The 18,816-nt window shown below is 43.2% G+C and overlaps 1 protein-coding gene across 2 annotated transcripts in view; it reads left to right on the top strand.

The window, feature by feature from the left end:
* Positions 1-3,129: 3,129 nt before the first annotated feature.
* Fmo1 (flavin containing dimethylaniline monoxygenase 1) overlaps positions 3,130-18,816 on the top strand; it is a 30,094-nt gene continuing 14,407 nt past the window's right edge. Inside the window, exons 1-2 of one of the 2 annotated variants that reach the window (XM_021659415.2) lie at positions 3,130-3,441; positions 9,315-9,452. In XM_021659415.2, coding sequence (XP_021515090.1) covers positions 9,321-9,452 — 132 coding nt within the window. In that variant the 5' untranslated portion in view covers positions 3,130-3,441; positions 9,315-9,320. Of the gene's footprint in view, positions 3,442-8,922; positions 9,055-9,314; positions 9,453-18,816 lie in introns of those variants that run through there. The other variant, XM_021659416.2, reaches the window with a different exon arrangement.

Here is an 18,816-nt window from a genome sequence, read left to right as displayed (position 1 = left end):
GTGAGGAGGGGATAGAAGGGCCTTGAGGGGACATGAGCCCCACAAAAAGACCAACAAAGCCAAAATATCTGGGCCCAGAGGGCCCTGCAGAGACTGATGTACCAACCAAGGACCATGCGTGGAGAGGACCTAGACCCTCTGCTCAGATGTAGCCCAAGGCAGCTCAAACTCAATGTGGATTCCTGAGTTAAGGAGAGGAGGGGCTGCCTCTGTCAAGAACTTGATTGCCTGCTCTGATCATTTCTCCATACCTATGCCGCCTTGACAGATTCGGCCTTGCCACGCCACAAGGGAAAAGGATCCACGCAGACCTGATGAGACCTGATAGGCTAGGGTCACCAATGGCATGGGAGGAGGGAAGAGTACTAGGGAGTAGACTAGGGAAGGGAATAGGAAGGAAGAGGAGGGAGGGTGGAACTGGGAGGAGTCGAGGGAGGGAACTGCAATCAAAATATAAAATGAATAAATTGTAAAAAATAAAAATAGAAAATGAAAGGGAAAGCTGGCGGGTATAGACGATATGCTCAAAGTACTTTATATACATCCATGAAAACTGCCCTATGGAAACTGCACAATTAAAAGTAAAGAAAGTAGAAAAATATAAAACAAATAAAAAGAAATAAAGGTGGTTGTTATCTGTGCCAGTCCTTACAGACTGAAGGTGTGCCTCACCTGCTCACCAGTTCTGGCACATTTCAATGCTATAACTGGCATCGAATAGCCTTGGGGTCCCCCTCCATCTCCCTTCAGCGCCTTCATTCTGCAGACATGTTCTCACAGATAAAAAGAATGACTTCAACGTGGAAGTGCCTTGGAGAACTGGCTCCTGTTACAGAAGTTTGCTTTCTTAATAAAACACAGCCAAAAGGGGGGGGGGGAAGTGCTTTGTGTGGAGGAGCTAAGGGGGAGGGGGTGCTATATATATTTAAACGTTTTTTGCATGGCACAGAAAAGGAAAAGGGTGTACAAATCTAATTTATAATTAGGGCTTAAACTAACCTTATGCAGTCTTTCAGCCTAAAATTCTATGGCTCTAAGAAATGAACCAATCAAAGTGAGGTGGGAAAAAAAGGAGATCTAAGACAATGGGGCTGGAGAAATGGCTCAGCAGTTCAAAGCAAGAACTGATCTTGCAGTCCACCTGAATCAAGTTCCCAGCACTGACCTAGGCTAACTCACAACTTCCTGTAACTCCAACTCCAGGGGACCGGGTGCCTCTTCTAGGCTCTTCAGGCACCTGCACTCACACGTGCGCATCCCCACACACTAATTAAAACTAAAACTAATTATTAAAAGGCGATGGTTTTGAGATTAACAAAGGATCCAGTGAACAAACTTCTAATTCTTTGCTTCCCGGGGCTCAGCGCAACATAATAATCACCGAATCTCAATACTTGACGATACAATAGACTTTTTCGTAAGCATTAGGGGGTTTTTTGGTGATGTCTCAGCACTTCATAGTCACTCAGCTGTCCAAGGCAGAAGAGCATCCTTCCTGAAAGTCGACAGTTTCCATGCTGAAGATAAAGAGCTTGTTATGTGGAGTTAGTGCTCTGGCCCAGAAAGGACATATGTTACCTACTTTGGCTTCCAGTTGTTTGAGCAGACTAACCATGATTCCAACCAGCCACTGTGGAGCCATGCAGTGCAGTCCAGATTATTTCCTGAAGGGAATTATTGGCTTTCAACCAGCTTCTAAGAGTCCAGATCCCCTTGGATAGCAAGCTAGAGAGCTTTCTTCATCTTGTATCCTTAACTATAGGTAATTAACATCAAGCCCTAGAAGCAACCAAAATGGAAACGCCCAGTGAAGCCCAGATGTCTTGCTCATTCATAATAAATACAAGTCTCTGGCCAATTACAGGAATGAGACAGCGTAAGAAAATGATCATGTTTATGTTCAGCCAGCAGCCTAATGCCCCTTCTTGCAGTGTATCTTCACCAGGCTGAGGGACTCCTTTGGTATTCTCCATGTCTGCATCAGGACAATTTGAATGCTAAACCAGTACAGTAACACAGTCCTAACTTTCAAGATGCTTCTAACCTAAGGCCACATGGTTTTAGATAGTTAAAGAGACCCTTGACTTGAAGTCTTGAAGGCTTACTTTACGGCAAAAAAGTTAAATTTGAAATTATTCAGTTACTGTTATCTTCAGAGCTTCAGGAGGCTAGCTGAACTAACAGCTACCAATGCTGTCTCTCCTTGCCAAACGTTTAGTGCATCATGAAGGTCAGAGCTAAGCCCAGTAAATAGACTGAATATTCGGTGACATAGAGGGTTCTCTAGAAGACAGGTTACAGACTATGCTAAAATGGCTGAGAAGATTCAGCCTGCCAGGAGCCTTTCACTGCCTCAATCTACCACTGGCTCTTGGGGTTTGCTCTCAGTGTCTGTAGGAGTCACTTCAGTATTGGGGGTCAATCACCAGTTATTAGATGTTTACCACCATCAACACCATCACACATGGGAGTTTTCTGTGCACGTGACCCTCCCACAGATTATCTCACCTATTCCGCAATAACTATTTGAAACAGGCATTGCATTGCCTATTTTAAGTCAAGGAAGCTGTATCTGAGGAAAATTTCTCAATTTTTTTTCAAAGATCATTTTGACTACAGAGCTTGGTAAAGACACGTGAGCCCAGGACTCATGACTGCAAAGGCCGTGTTCTTCTCACACATCTGTCTCGTGTTCCCCAAGCACTTGGACAATCATCCGCATTTAAATGAGTTTTAAAAATTGTATTTAATAATGTGAGTGATGTATGTTTTTAGATATAGTTATTTTCACTAAATGAGAAGTGGCCCAGAAGACTCAGAAATGCAGTTTTGACGTAGCAGCTGTTCATATGATTGCGATTTTATGTAGCAGCAGCTGCTAATTTTATCCTTAACCTTTGGAGGGGTGAGATGAAGGATGTCATTATAAGTCCCCAAATTAATTTACAGTTTGCAAACAGAAGGCTGGCTTTGAAGCACATATCACCGGACGGTCTTTCTCTCAGCATACCACTGTTGCAACTAATCAATTTAAAATGCAAACACAAAAGCTAACCTTGGGTTCCGATTTTTTTTTTCATAACTTTTCTTATCTCTTAGACCAGGCTCATCCTGTGTACAGGGAACTCCCAAACACCGGCTCACATAGACGATTTTAGTTTTTACTAGCTCTGGAATCCTAATTGTGTCAGGGCCATTGGAATGAGCAATGCCAGCTACTTAATGATTAAAATCTCTGATTCCTCTGGATGAAGAAGGTGGAGCCAAGGTTTTCCTGTTTTGTTATTGTGCAGCAGAGAAGAATCATCTCAGAACACAGTGCCCCTCTCCAGTGACCCTGGAGGAACTGTGCGACCATCCCCTTGCTCCAAAGTAAGGAACAGAACTTGAGTCCTTGTCACGGGAACATAAAGTCAGATTACTAAGCTTCTGTGTTGGCTGGTAAGTCCTCTGCTGGATGAATGAATAAGCGTTTCCCTCTGAAGCCTCTACCACAGTGTGAGTTAGTGGTTTAGAAGGTTTAGCTACCAAGTGGTAGCATTTTGCATAAACTGAAACAAAAAGCAAACCATTCTGTAAGTTTGACTAACTATCAATTTTCTGTTGCTGTATTTCCTGCTCTATTCTGTGTACAGTATTCAATTTTTTTTATTTTTATACTATCACTATAAGTATTAATTGATATTAATTAATATTATGTTATTATTTAATTAATTTTATACTATTAATACAAGTATTAATTGATATTAATAAAAGTATAACCATCAAGGGCTTGAGGGTCACTTTTGCACAGCCAGTTTAATTCCATACATTTTACAGATGGGAAAACTGGGTCTCGATGTCTGGTTGTTTCTTAACATCTCTGCTCTCTTAGAGAACTTGTTACAGACTTGTAAGAGGCAGAGTTCGCGCTGTGTGGTGGCTGGGTTAAGGTTAGGCTTGAGGACGTGAGCGCTATAGTGAAGAGGTTATAAATCCCAGAACGTACTCTTGTTCCAACCCAGGTCTCACCAGCTTCTGCTCTGTGTCAAGGGGCTGTGGGTGCCTTCACCCACCCCTAATTATCCAGCTGAATCTACGACAGCTGATGACACTTGAAATGAGACAACCCACCTAAGGATGTGCTCTTATCGGACAGTCTGAGATATTTACACACACCTAACGTATTGGTATCTGCCTGCCTGTGTAAAGATGACTTCCTAGTGAATGCATAAGGGAGTCACGCTGGGCAACTGGTCCAGTGCTGAGATCAGTCACAGGGTTATTTCCTGGTAAACTGAACCAATAAGGTCTCCAAGTCAATTTAAAACTTACTCAAAAGGTGACACTTTGCCTGGAGGTTCCCAGACTTCCTAGGCTAAGGTATGATTTGCATGTCAGCAACTCTTTCACAGACACCCCCGGGCAAGGTCCCTCTTATTAAGTAGCCAAGCCCAAACAACTCAGTGCTCATGTTCTAACAGTTGTAGTTGGTTGTGCAAATAATAAAGAAATTGAAAGAAAATGTCATTTTTATTTCACTCTTAATCACACTCAGTAATGGATTTGTGGGGCCACTGAACACCGTATAAATTCACAGATCTTAGAATCAGCTAAGACTTGACCTCCTCACTTGTTCCACCTCAGTTTCCCCACTTTTTATCAAAGAAGCTATGATGAACACCTGCTTTTGCAAGACTGCATGAAGTGTTGCTGAATAGAACACAGTCCTGCCTCGTGTTCAAACTGTGTGATATGCCCCTGGGCTCCTGCCAGCATCCCTGCACTCTAGAGGCTGATCTGGGAGATTGCCATTAGCTGGAAGCCAGCCTGGGTTGCACTGTGAGCCAGACCAGTATGAGCTATAGCATGAGACCCTGTCTCATAAACACACATACACACACACACACACACACACACACAAAGAAATATGCACAGCTGAGATATCTTAAGCTAAGGTTCAACACACTGACGATCACTGTGCTCTCGAGATACTCTTAAATAGCTTAAGACCCATCTGTTTGGGAATAAGACCCCACACCCACGTATTATCTCAACAATGGAAGTACACCCTCACTGTGACCTTGGTTAACTAATTATTTTTGTTTTCCTTCCTTGGTGCAGAGGGCACAGTACAAAATCCATAGGAAAACATGGTCGTTTCTGACCTTGCTGTTAAACATTAGTGCCTTTTGTGCAACCAGCAGTGATTTCCAAATGAGTTTGGAAATCTGTGTGGTTTATTTGTCTTGTTATTTGTGTTAAGTTCCTATTCCCTCAATTATAGCAGCCTTAGCAAGCTCACTATGGTTTCTTAATTCGTGTGACTTATTTCTTCCATAGTCAGTTAACCCTGACGATGCTTTCTTCATGACAATAATGATAATACTTCTTTTAAAACTTCCAACTAATAATTGGCCAGTGTATGGTCCATCCTAAAGAGTAATAATGGTTTAAGAGCTATTTTTGCATCAAGATGTAAAATAACACCCCAATGATCAGTACCATTAGGGAGCTGCTTCCATTTATAAAATGCCTTCCTGTGTTCTTCATCCCACCGGTACTGGAATCACAGGCATACAGCAACCCGCATGCTTGACACCAGCTGCTCTCTCTCAGAGCCTGGCACACCTTTAAGTGCCGCTTACACACTGACAGAGTGATTCATACAGTACCTGAGGCCAGGGATACCTTCGGATTAGAGCAGAGGAAAGAGAGACATGGAAATATTAAACTATCTGCCTCTACTAATAATTGCCCGGCACTGAAATTCAAATCCAGGTCTCTAACTTGCAACCCCCTAAATACAACACCACCAAGGAGACATACGGCTCAGAGATGGCTGATCTGGTTCATGCTGGGTTACAGTGGCAGTCTGGTGGAGGGAGGGGTTCCACCTGCTGCAGAATCGATAAAAGGTGATTATGAGACATCAATCTCTGACTCAGGATATCAACCTCCAATACATATTTGCTCTGTTAATATTTTTAATTGAAAAGCATGCAAGATGATGGATTCATTCATTCTACCAACAAGCAACCAACCCATTGCCAAATATTTATATAGCAAATTTACAAAGCAAATTTATACAGCAAATATGTATAGTGCTATTATAGCACAAGCATAATACCAGGAACTGAGACACACACACACACATCAAAGAAAATGCCCTATTTGGGGGAAGCATGGCTTTGTGCAGAAAGAAGACCACAGATATGACCAGCTTAATCAGTAATAAAATGTGGTATGTTCTTGTGGGTGCCTGTTATACATTTCCCTGGGAATAAAGGGAGAGATGAGCTCACAATGAAGTCAGGGAGCCACATATGCCTTGTGGGACTATCGCCATCCCAGAGCTGTTTGCTGACTCTGGAGCCCATTGCCTCTCCTCCTCCGACAGTTAAAGTCTTAGTCACCCCTCAAAGCCATAAATCAACTGTTGTTTCCCTCTGCCTCTTCCCTCACTGCAAAAGCAGCATTAACATTTCTTCTTTCTGGCTTTTACTACAACTTAAGGGTGAGACATCTTGGGGGTATACAAAATATCGAAATTCCTGCTTTTCCAATTTGGCATCCCCACCAAACCAATCACTACCCTGGGTAGAGTTTCAATAAAAACCTAAAATCCGAGTGTTGGCAACACAGAAGCCACTCACTGGGTTTTTGATGAGCTCCAGAATCTATGCCTGGCATCCTCAGGGGCATCTGATTCCACCCTCCAGGTGAGCTATTCATCTCCTACTTAAACTGTCTCCACAGCTTTGCAATCTAGACTCTGCTTGGGCAAAGCCAATCTCAGAGCTTGAAATATTGGTGAATGTAATATAACATAATACAATACAATACAATATAATATAATATCACATCACATCATTTATATTAAACTAGTAACCTTTTTAGTTGTACCACTAGCGGTAGTTCTAACCCTTTTCTCTGTGAATCCTTTTCTCTGTGAGAAAAGAGCAAATGTTTACATTAATGTAATGTTTACAAGATTTTATCAAACCTCCATGTAAGGGTCACTACACATGTGTTCTTTCACGAAGTGAACCTGGGATAGTTTAATCCCTGTCTGAAGACTTCGCTAAGCTCACAGCAGAGCCAGGCCACGACTTGTCGCCTCTGCCTCTATTAACAATAGAATAGATGTGTTCTTATTTCCTTCAGACAGCAAGCCTGTGCCTGAATCAACAATACTCCAGGCAAGGAAATAAGCCAGCTGATCTCTGCTGTCTGGACGCACACTCTTCTCTGGGTACTGAGGAAGGAACCCCACTAAGGAGCCTTCTCTGAGGGAGCCACATTCCTGCTGACCTCCTCTCCAGTTTCAGTGAAGCCACAGGGGGATTACCTCCTCCTCTTTCTTAACCCAGCTCTTGGAAAAGGCTCCTTACATTTCCAGGGAGGAAAAAGTGACCTGTTTTGCTTCCAGCTGTCCCGCTCACACTCTTTCTAAAGCCAGCATACTTCTGTATACGACTTTCAATGCAATTCTCTCTTTTTTCCCCCTAGAGTAATTTTTTTTCCATAAAAGTGGTTATTTTTCATTGGATGGCTATTATGTAAACATTATATACCTGTGTCACAATGAGGAAACTGGGACCCAAATGAGATGAGCAGTTTTCCCATGTCACCAAGCTGATTCCTAATAGAACAGGGACCCAAAATAGATGCACCTTATCTCAGCACCGAAGCTCCAGTTCTTTCTCTAAACATAGGGTCACAGTACTCCTCTGGCACCCAAGAAGACAGAAAATATGTTTGTCATTCTACAGCACCCACTGTGGTCTAACGTTGGCCTCTTTCTAGACTTTCCTGAAAACTCGTAGCTGCTTGCTATAGAACGTAACCTGTCCTACAAAACCTTTAAAGATGCCTGAAAAGGAAGAGTTTTAATACAAGAGACAATTCTGTATCCATTACACCATATCCTCAGGGCTTCCCTAGAAAGAGCACACGGCAGAGAGTAAAAGAGCCCTAAGACTCCAAGGCTGAACAGCTTCCCTTGGATTTCCTAAAAACTACAAGCAATGCCTACCCAGCTCTATGAACAGCTCACGTGGAAAACAAGAAAATAGAAAATGTTCAGGAAAACGTCATTGCTGGGGACATCCTTGTGCTTGAGGGGTAGGCTATGGCTTATTTGATGCAGCGCACACCTAGGCTACATTAAGCCCAAGACCACAGAAAAAGGTATCACAGCACATGCCTGCAATCCCAGCACTCAGAAGGTAAGAGTTCCAGGTCACCCTCAGCTACATAATGAGTGGGAGACCCTGTCTCAAAAAAAAAAAAAAAAAAAACACTTGAAGAGATAAAAGGAACCAACTTTGGAAATACGTGCCAGGACCTTTTCTCAGACACTTGACAATGTGTCAGTTCATCTGATCCTCAGAAAACACTGCAAAGAAGCTACAAGGTTTTTTTCCCAGAGGAACTAAAAGATTCAGACCACACAGCTTTAACTGACAGAGTTGATCGTTTACCCAACGTGTTAGGTAGCCTCCCAGTGTTCTTACATGTCCACGATATAAACACGTGGCCAGAAAACCCTCAAATCAAGGCTGACTGCGCCATGTGCTTCACAGAGCTGAACAGTCTCAGACTGGAAGAGCCAGGGACATGGTTCCCATCTGCCGGTCCACCCTAAACCCTCCTGGCAGTCACCTACTCTCTTCCATCTGTGACGAACGGTAAAGTATATTCCAGCAGCGCTGTTGTGGCTTTGGCACGATGCCAGGACAGAGCCCAGAAGGCACTGCTGTGGCACCTGTGGTGGCCACAAGTGTCCTGGCTCCTAGTCCCAACCCCACCCTACCAGCTGTTCTGCAGCTTTGTGATGTCCCAGTCAACGCAAGTGTCCTTATGTGATTTCAAACACACACACACACACACACACACAGAGAGAGAGAGAGAGAGAGAGTTCCAAGGCCACCCTCTTCCTGCTGCTCCAGGCTGCTCTGGGACTGGAGCGGGGAGGATGGAGGCAAGCCAGTCCAGAATGCAAGACTCTGCCCTCCGGGGGTCTGGTTTCAGCCACTCTGCCAGAAGCTACAATTGCTCTAAAGACCACAAGTGAGTGAAATGAGCTCCAGCTCCGGCCAAGGGGTGGGGACACAACCCAGCTCACGGGTTAACCCAATGACCTGTGTACATTTTCTTTCTCACATTCACACACCACAGACAGTCTACAGAGGACTTAAACTGAGAAAACCTCTTAATCTTCCAAATTCTTTTCCTGTTTGTTGATTAGCCAAGGCTTGGGTGGGGCTTTTGTGAATTAAAAAAAAAAACAAAAAAAAAAAAAACGCTTCTCCTTCATTTTCCTTCCACAGAGAACCATGGTGAAGCGAGTCGCGATTGTGGGAGCCGGGGTCAGCGGCCTGGCCTCCATCAAGTGCTGCCTGGAGGAGGGACTGGAGCCCGTCTGCTTCGAGAGGAGCGGGGACCTGGGGGGACTTTGGAGATTCACTGTAAGTAGGGGATTCACGTGCTTTTATCTGTGTATTAGAGAGTGGCTTGAAAAGACTGGAAATGTCTGCCAAGGGAGACCATCCAGGAGAGACCCTGGAATTGTGAAAGGTAAAAAGAGAGACAGGCTGAGCTCTAGAGAGCCTTATAACTGTCTGGGGCTGAAGAGGAAGAAATGTCCCAGAGAAGTGGAGAGGAAAAGGCAATGCTTGGGTCTGGCCAGGAGAGCACAGAGCAGGAGTGTGGGATCCGGAGCGGGTGTCGGCATAGAACAGAGGCTGCCTGGAGAAATTCAGCCTCTGATCACAAAACTTCGCCGCCTCTAGCCGCACAGTTTCCGCGGCAGCTTCAGCTGTGACACAGTGACACAGAGTTCTCTGAAGCAGGAGTTTCGTAGCCCAATGACCTGCTGCCTTGGCTTCAAAGGTCGTTCACAGCATGAAGAAGCAGTAGAGAATGTGTGTTTGGGCAAAAGAGATGTAAGCTTCTGGGATCTCGGTGGGGTGATGGTGTGCACCCCACCATCAAGGGCTGGAAAGCCTACCCTTGGCTGGCCTGGAGCCCTGACAGGACTCACAAGGGCCCTGCTTCAGGCCGCACAAACCCCAAAGCCAAAAGAGAGAGTTCTTTGGGCTTTAGCATTCAGGCAGAAAAGGTTGTTTTGTTTTTGTTATTTGTTATTAACTCTCCACAGCTTCAAGGCGAAAGCAGTTCCCATGAACTTTAGGCAAGCTGTGTGGAGTGGGGAAAGAAGCAAGTGTCAGATAGCCTGGCCTCAGAGCCCCTGGGAAACATTTCGCTTTATAGAAGCTGGGAACTTGGAAGTGAAATAAAGTAATTCTTTTCTAAACCAGAGAACAAACCTTCACAGGAGCCAGTGTTGCCTGTTTAGGCAGAGTCCTCCAGTGAAGGCAGGCTTGGATCACATTAAAAAAAAAAAAAAAAAAAGTGTATCTTTTTGTTGGTGGTGGGTTTTGTTTTGTTTTGTTTTGTTTTGTTTTGTTTTGTTTTGTTTTGGAGACAGAGTTTTTCTGTGTAGCCTAGGCTTTCCTGGGCTCACTTTGTAGACCATACCTTGAACTCACAAGAGATCTGCCTGCCTCTGCCTCCCGAGTGTTGGGATCACAGGTGTGCGCCACTGCACCTGGCTAAAAACCTCGTATCTTAACCTGTGCCTGGCTGCCAGACCTGATCTTCCACGGATAGAAATTTTCCAGGGGGTTTGATAAAGGAGCATGAACCATCCTTGTGATTCAAAAAAGGAGCATGAACCATCCTTGTGATTCAAAGTGTGTATGTTCTGACAGTATGGCTAGTAATAAAGTGCTAGTCATTATGAATCAAAAGTATTACTTTCTATAATGGCCCTCAGAATGCCAGATGAGTACATTTGATCGGTAAATGTTGAGCGAGAGAGAAAGGAAGGAGAGAAAGAAAGAAAGAAAGAAAGAAAGAAAGAAAGAAAAGAAAAGAAAAGAAAAGAAAAGAAAAGAAACTGTGGCATTAAATTCAGAGTTGTTTGGCTAAAGTTAATTTCAGTCAAGACAGAAAAAGAGTCCAAAGATCAAAACCTCTCCTTAGTGTCTTGAGACACTAGACAAAAAAAGCTCACTGATGTCACAGGCACGTTAACGCTTAACCTTAAAATCTATTTATCTAAGAATCAAGAGAAGTTAATCTCAATCCAGATGTGCCCAGCAGATGTGAGCAGACCAAATATCTACTCAACAAGCTCTGTAGGGAACACAAAAATGAGAAGGATTCTCCCTCTGCTTTGGATAACTATTGCCAGAGGAAAGAAGGCTAATGATCTTGAAAGTCACAAAACAGTGCTGTCAGTGTGGAAATGAGGGCAGGGTTACAGCCGCTGCTAGAACACCAGAAAGGCTGTGTAGAATGGACAGCCCATGATGGGTGTTGGAGGAGTCCAATAAACAGAAAGAACATGCTCATAAAATAAAAACGTTATTGGTGCAGGCTGTCCATGTAAGAGGTGTAAGAGACGGGAAACAGGTTGAGGAATGTCTGAGAAACTTTGAAAGCCGCAGCTACTGCTGGTGGTGTGACACTCAAATATATGCATGACAGGAAGGCCCAAAGATAAGTGCAGCTGAAGACTGAAAGTCCATAGATGGCAAGAAGTGATTGAATATACAAGTCCAAACTGAGACAGCATCCTTACAGAAACAGAAGGGAGGTTAGACAGGGGAAGACAAAGAGGTAGGGTATACTCTTCCCCAAAGACTGGAGGAGAGAGAGAAAGAGAGAGAGAGCACAGGAGAGGGAGCACACAGGAGAGGGAACAGAGACAGCCAGATGGGACAAGAAGATGAAAGAGCACTTGTATCAGAGGCCTCAGTTCTTACCAGAAAATATGGCATTTTTGTGGGGTGAAGAGGGTGTAGGGGCGGTAAAAGGAATTAGAGAATTAGAACATAAAGACAGTCATTGTTAAAAAGAGTTATGTGAGAGAGTGCTGGGAGAGGGCTCAATAGGTAAAGTGCTTGCTGTGCAACCATGGAAACCTGAGTTTAGATCCTCAGCACCATGGGAAAAGCTGGGTGTGGCGGCTCAAGCCTGTGATCCCCGTGCTGGGGAGCAGAGACAGAGAAGGGAGGATCTTGGTGGATGGCTGGTGAGTCAGCCTCGCCAATCAGTGAGCTCTATGTTCAGTGAGATGCCCTGTCTCAAAAAGGTAAGGAGAAAAGTGATAGAGAAAGATATCATACATCAAGCTATGCCCTCCACAGTTGTAAAATGCATACACACACACACATACACACACACACACACACACACATTCATTTGTGGGAAATGTGATAGGCCATGGAAGGGTGGGGTACATAAAGACTAACAGGATTATCTAACAGCTTTCAGGTTAAAATGGCACCCAGACATTTTGTCTCTATTGCTTCATTTATAAAATATAAGCAAGTTTGAAAAAAAATGGATTAATGCTGAATATCCAAGCATTAGGATTAGGGAAATCTTCCCCATCATCATATACTAGCTCTCTGTGTATACAGCAACCTGGAGGCACCTCTTCAATACGTTGAGTCTCTCAATTAGGCAACCTTGAAGCTGTCTTCCAGCTCCAACATGCTGTGAGTCTCCTAAGACATTCATTCTCTGTCCTTCCTCAACACCCACGCACCACCACCATCACCAACGGCAAAAATGAGCTCAAAAATATCTTGGGATCCGAAGTAGGTAAGGCACCCCCATTCAAAGCCAAAGAATCGAGAAAGATTCCGTTTCCCAATAAAAACAGGGCAAAAATATTACAGATGAATTACTTCATTTAATTGACCACTCCCAGGAGCATGACTCTAGTCCTCCTTGCTACCACAGCAGACATAAGTTAGGTGGGAAAGTAAGAACATTGTAGACTGAGTCAGGGGAGAGAACAGAAATAACTAATTGAAAGAAAGAAAGAAAGGAAGAAAGAAAGAAAGAAAGAAAGAAAGAAAGAAAGAAAGAAAGAAAGAAAGAAAGAGAGAAAGAGAGAAAGAGAGAAAGAGAGAAAGAGAGAAAGAGAGAAAGAGAGAAAGAGAGAGAGAAAGACAGCACATTGGTAAGACTACTTCTGACTGACTGCCACTCGAGCCGACATGGACCAAGCGTTTGGAACACCTTCCTCACAGTAAGCCTTCTCAGCCAAGTGAGAGGGAGGGTTTGTTGGCTGTAGGAAGGAAAGGGGAGAAGCAGTCTTTAAGTGAGAGCACAGCACGTCTAGAGGAGATTAGCGGCTCTGGCTCACATACCTCTTACTTCCTCCTTTACACCCTATGACAGATTTCAGGGTTTATCACCATCCAAAGGATTATACCCTTCTGCAGGTATATCAAGCTCTTCACATCTATCATTTCGTTTTTTCGGCAAACGTTTATTAATAGTTTACTGTGATTTCCCTCTATTTTTACTTTCAATGAGGGGAAAGTTGGAGTATTAAAATAGTTGGAGTATTAAAATTCACTCCTGTGAATCACTGAGGAATTATTCTTCAGCTGTTGTTTCCTTTGAGTTGGCTAACGTGATTGCTATGACCTTCTTAAAATAAACATTTTAATATATTGGTGTGTATGCAGGCATGTGACATACATAAGTGTGAGCACATGCATGTTAAGCACATATGTGAAGGTCAAAACCTAGATCTGTGGAACCAGTTATCTCCCTTCACCTTTCTGGAGGTTCCAGGGATCGAACTCCAGTCTCCAAGCATGTGTGGTGCCATCTTGCTGCCCCTACAATCTTCTTTTAAAAGTCTTCCTTTTAGAACTTCAGTAGTCTTGGTGGGTTTCATTTTATTCATGCACTCTAATAGGATTTATTGGGTTTGTTATCCATATTGGAGGACACCAGACAGACCTCTCACCTCATCCAGCCTAGATACCTGACTGCAACAGATTTCCTCAAAGGTTTCTACAGCTCTTCTCCAGACACCCAAGAGCTAGCCCCTGTCCTTCAGGGAGAGAGTGATTCTCAGCAGTGCACAGTGTGCGAAATGGGGAGGTATTCTCTCTCTCTTCTACTTCCCTTCTTGTCTCTGTCTCTCTGTCTCTGTCTCTTTCTGTCTGTTTTCATCTCTATCTGTCTGTCTGTGTCTGTCTTCCTCTCCCTCTCTCTCTCTCTCTCTCTCTCTCTCTCTCTCTCTCTCTCTCTCTGTCTCAAGATTGACCCCAGAACCATGCACATGGTAGTCAACAATTCTCTCTCTAAGCTACATCCCAAGCCCTCTGGATATCTTAAGGAAAAGGAAAAAAAAAGAAATAATTTTTCTTGATGAGCAGGCATGAAGGTCATACATATGGTTAGAAATATTTTTTCTGTGGATTTTGTTTGTTTGTTATTGTTGTCTTCAGACAGCGTTATTTGTTGTTGCTGCTGTTTTCAAAACTACCCAGATTAGTTTTGAACTCACTACACAACCAAGGATAACCTTAAACTGATCCCCTGGACTCTACCTCCCAAATGTGGGACTTACAGATGTGAGCTAACAGGTCCAGTTTTATGTGGCAGAGACCAAACTCAAGGCTTCGTGCATGCTAGGCAAGCACTCTACAAACTGAGCTGCGTCTCCTGCCCCTCCAGTTAGGAATTTTATCACCATCCTTTTTTGCAATATAATTATATCTTAAATAAAATTTGTAACAAGCAATACTGTATAAAATTCTCAAAGAGTTAATAAAGTGACATATACTATCACAACGCCTGTAAGTTCAGGAATGTAACTGCTTTCTTGTGTCTTGAAAATACTGCCCCTGGCTTTTACAATTCTTCCACCCTCCCGACCCCCGCAATGATCCCTGGGAACTGGGAGTGGATGGTGTGACACAGATGTGCCACTGAGGGGCAAGCATTCTTCATGCTCTAGGAATGGGTATTGGCATGATGAGGTCCCAAATAGAAGGTTTATCTCGTGGAGGAGGAGTTTAGTTGGCACCATGACCATGATGCTTCTTTCATTGTTGTACCATGGGCCCATCTTGCTAGTCCAGTCAGCACTGGACCTTGCATTGGTTCATAGTCGGATAAGACTTTTTTCTTTTTCTCCTCCAGTAGCATGCTTAGCACCTTCTAGCGCTGTGAAAGCTAGCCAGTAGAGGTGAAGCTCCCACGTCAATCCCAGTTTGATTTCTCCAGGTTCGGTGACTCACGTATGTGTTGTTTTCAGAAACAGGGTCTTAGGGTCAAGTTCTAGAGGGAAACCAAGAGTGCTGGCAATGGCTGTACTGTAATGTTTCCAGATCCGTGTGTCCACGATGGCAAAAACTTCAAAAGTAATGACCCACTTCTGGGCACTGGGCTTTTTATTTGCAAGCCTACAGTGACCAGCAGGGGCACTGTCCCCTCATAGGGTAACTCTTCTTCCCTGTCTAAATGTACATGTTGTAGGAAGCGTTTACAGTAGTAGGTTTCCATGCTGCTGTTTTGAATGGTCTTTAAAGCTATCCATCCTGACTATTAGGCCCACCCTCCCCTTCCCACACATTCCCCACTCTAAAAACCCACCCTGTTCCATCTTCCCCTTTAGCCCTTCAGACCATTGCAATCTTTTCTCTCTCTCTCTCTCTCTCTCTCTCTCTCTCTCTCTCTCTCTCACCATTCCCTTGCTAATTTCCTGACCTTTCTGGGTATCCCAAATGAAATAACATATATTTGAAAATTAAAAGCCAACATCTAAAAATGAGAGAGAGAAAAAACCTGACATATATCTTTACCTGAGAATAAGTGTTTCCTGCTTACCTATGAATGTCATAATTTTGTTTAAAAACTCAATGCAATGTATCACATTTTCATTTCCATTCATCAGTTGGCTGGCATCTAGTCCAATTCCACTTCCTGGCTGTTATGACCAGAGCGTCAGTGGACATAGATGCTGGAATCCTCTGGTTACATGCCCAGGAGTGGTGTAACTCGATAATGTGGTGAATCTCTTTCTAACTTGTAAGAAACCTCCATGCTGACTTTCATAGTTTCTGCACCAGTTTGCCTTGCCATCAAAAATCAGTAAGTGTTCCTCTTTTCCTAACATACATGCCTATATGTTTTGTCATTAGTCTTTTGTTTGTTTTTGGTTTTTCAAGAACAAAGTTTCTCTGTTTATCAGAGCCCTGTCTGTCCTGGACTCACTTTATGGACCAGGCTGACCTCGAACTCACAGAGATCCACCTGCCTCTGCATCCCCACTTCCCTACTCCCTTCGCCACCCACATGCTGGGAGTAAAGGTGTTCACCACCAATCTTAGCCATTTTGAGTGAAGTAAGATGAAATCTCAAAGCTGTATTAGTTTCCAATCTCCCTAATGCCTAAGAATGGTGACCATTTTTAAAAATGTTTCTCGGATATTTGTATTTTCACCTTTGGTAAATTCTCTGTTTAATTCCATGACTCACTGTTTTGCTTTTTAATTGTATTTTTGCTATTTGAAATAATTTTTAGATTTAAATATATTTTGGTCATATTCTTCTCCCCCTCAAAGTCCTTCCAGATCCTCCCCTCTCCTTGTCCACCTGACCTTAAGTTCTTTCTCAAAACAAGATAGAAGAGACCTTTGACCCACAGCTCTTCTGTAGTCAGCAGTTCTCCTGAAGTGTCTCCTCATATCACAGCTAATAGTTAACGTTAACACGAAGCTGAGCAGAGTTGCTCCGGACCCCTTGCCACTACCATTTTCATTTAGCCCTGAGATGCATACCCGTGTCCCTCCATACACATGGGAAAACTGAGACTAAGAGGAGTTAAAAAAATTCCGAAAGTCGTCCAATAAAAACAAAGCCCTCAGATGCGAACCTAGGCAGTCTTCCCCTGTGCTGTAGAGACAGGCCATGCAGTTCTACTCTGTTTCAGAGTTCAAAGGTCAGGTAAACCCTCAGTTGTGCATGATCCCACCAGGTGCCTCTGGGTGCTACAAAACCTGGAGGACCCCAAACCCTTCCATTCGTTCTCTTCTTTTGTCCTTTCCACAAAGCCCCTCTCTGTTAACCCCTTTCATTCTTTTCTTTTGTTTTTTATGTCTACTTCATGAGGACTATAATGTTCCCCTAAATGACCATCAATTCTCAGCAGACAAGTACTCCCACAATAAACGTCAGAGCAACCTGCAGAGGCATGCCAGAGTCGTAGACACTTCTAGGGGTTGGGGTTGCATGGAGACATGTCCAGAGGGTCTAGGAATCATCAGGACAGAGTGAGAAATCACTGAGGTAAATTCTGGATCCATATATAGCATTAAGAGGCATCACGGACCCACGCTCGCTACACATGTGTTCAATACTCAAGCCTGATGTTTATTCAGAAGAAATCCACAGGAGGAAAAGAGAGAAGGGAGCAGAGTTAGCCTTGGATTCTACCCTCAGGGATAAGCTTTCTCTCTATAGCTAACATCTGTGACACATTATTTCACAACAAGCTTCAGTGTTTCCTGGAAGCTTCTCTTTCTGCCTTTACAAGCATTTTCTAAGTTTTGCAAAATAGAGGGCTTCTCTGTTCTCCGCCCTTCTAGTATTTTTTGTTTGTTTGTTTGATCACTTGCAATAAGAGTTCATGAAATACAGGACAGCTTGGCTCATTTAGTTCTGGTGGTTCTTATTACTCCCTGATGTGTAAACATGCTATTATAACGTTGTGACCTTGGGGACCATTTTTATGAAAATTCTCACAAAGTATGCTATCTTTCCTCCTTAAAGAGCATGACTGGTTCTCATTCTCTCTCTCTCTCTCTCTCTCACTCTCACTTTCACTCTCGCTCACTCACATTCTCACTCTCACTCTCGCTCTTTTGTTCTCTCTCACTCTTGTTCTCTCTCTCTCTCTTTAGGTGTTGGTGTGATTTATCTTTACTGAAAATTGTCTGTATTAGCAATAATGTAGTTCTGAAGTTCAAGAGAAACATAAGAGAATTTGGACTCTACACAACTTGATCCCCCAAATGTTTCCAATTGTTTTTCTGCTGACAGTGCAGCTTCTTCTCTGAGTATCTTGTTTGCACTCATCAGGACTTTAGCTCTTTGCAGCTGCTGTTCTTACTCCTATAGCTCAGAGGAAAGCTCATTACTGTTTGGAGTAAATCAAAACAACTTTATATTTAGTGCACATTCTCACCTTCAGCATCAAGGATCTCTCTAAATGCATGATGATAAAGTAAATAAGACTATTTCCAAGTGTTGTTTAATAGCACTCGAGGTAGAAAAACAAAGGTCACAAACTTATGTTGATCAAAATAGAAGATTTTGGAGCCTTATCAAAGTATTCTGTTAAAAACAGCTATCCAAAGTGAAGCAAATGGTATTATATTTGTAAAGTATAATTACCTCACTCCCCCTTTCTACCCTTTCTCCAACCCTTCCTATATCCTCCCTTACTACCTCTCAAATTGATAGCCTTTTTTATTATCGTTAGATGTATATAACTATATAAATACAACCTGATGAGTCCATTTAGTGTGGCTTACCACTTTGTATTGAATAACCAATTAAAGATCTTGTCTCTGGGAGAGGCTGATTTTCCCTCTCTCAGAAGTCATCAGTTACCTGTAGTTTTTTGTCTGAGATAGGACACTTTGAGATTTCTCCCTATTGCATTTATAAATGTTGTTTTTATTTTCTCAGATAAGGGGATGAGATGAGGGCCATTCCCAAGCCTCTCTAGCTCTTTCTGAACTCTCACTGGCTAGTTCAACTCAGCTGTTCTGGCCCAAACTCCACTCCAAGCTGACTGATTCAAACTGCCTTCTCTTGGCTTCTGACTAAATTGCTCTGCCTGGCCTCAAACTAATTCTGGCAGTATGTTTTAATCTTCTGGCTCCTTCTCATTCTCAAGCATATTCTGTCTTCATCTGTGTCTAGCTTGTTCTCTCTGTAACC

The sequence above is a fragment of the Meriones unguiculatus genome, chromosome 11, assembly GCF_030254825.1.
Source record: "Meriones unguiculatus strain TT.TT164.6M chromosome 11, Bangor_MerUng_6.1, whole genome shotgun sequence".
In the NCBI taxonomy this organism is placed as follows: Eukaryota; Metazoa; Chordata; class Mammalia; order Rodentia; family Muridae; genus Meriones; species Meriones unguiculatus.
The sequence above is the reverse complement of the archived record's forward strand: the minus strand, read 5'-3'. Positions and strand labels throughout refer to the sequence as shown.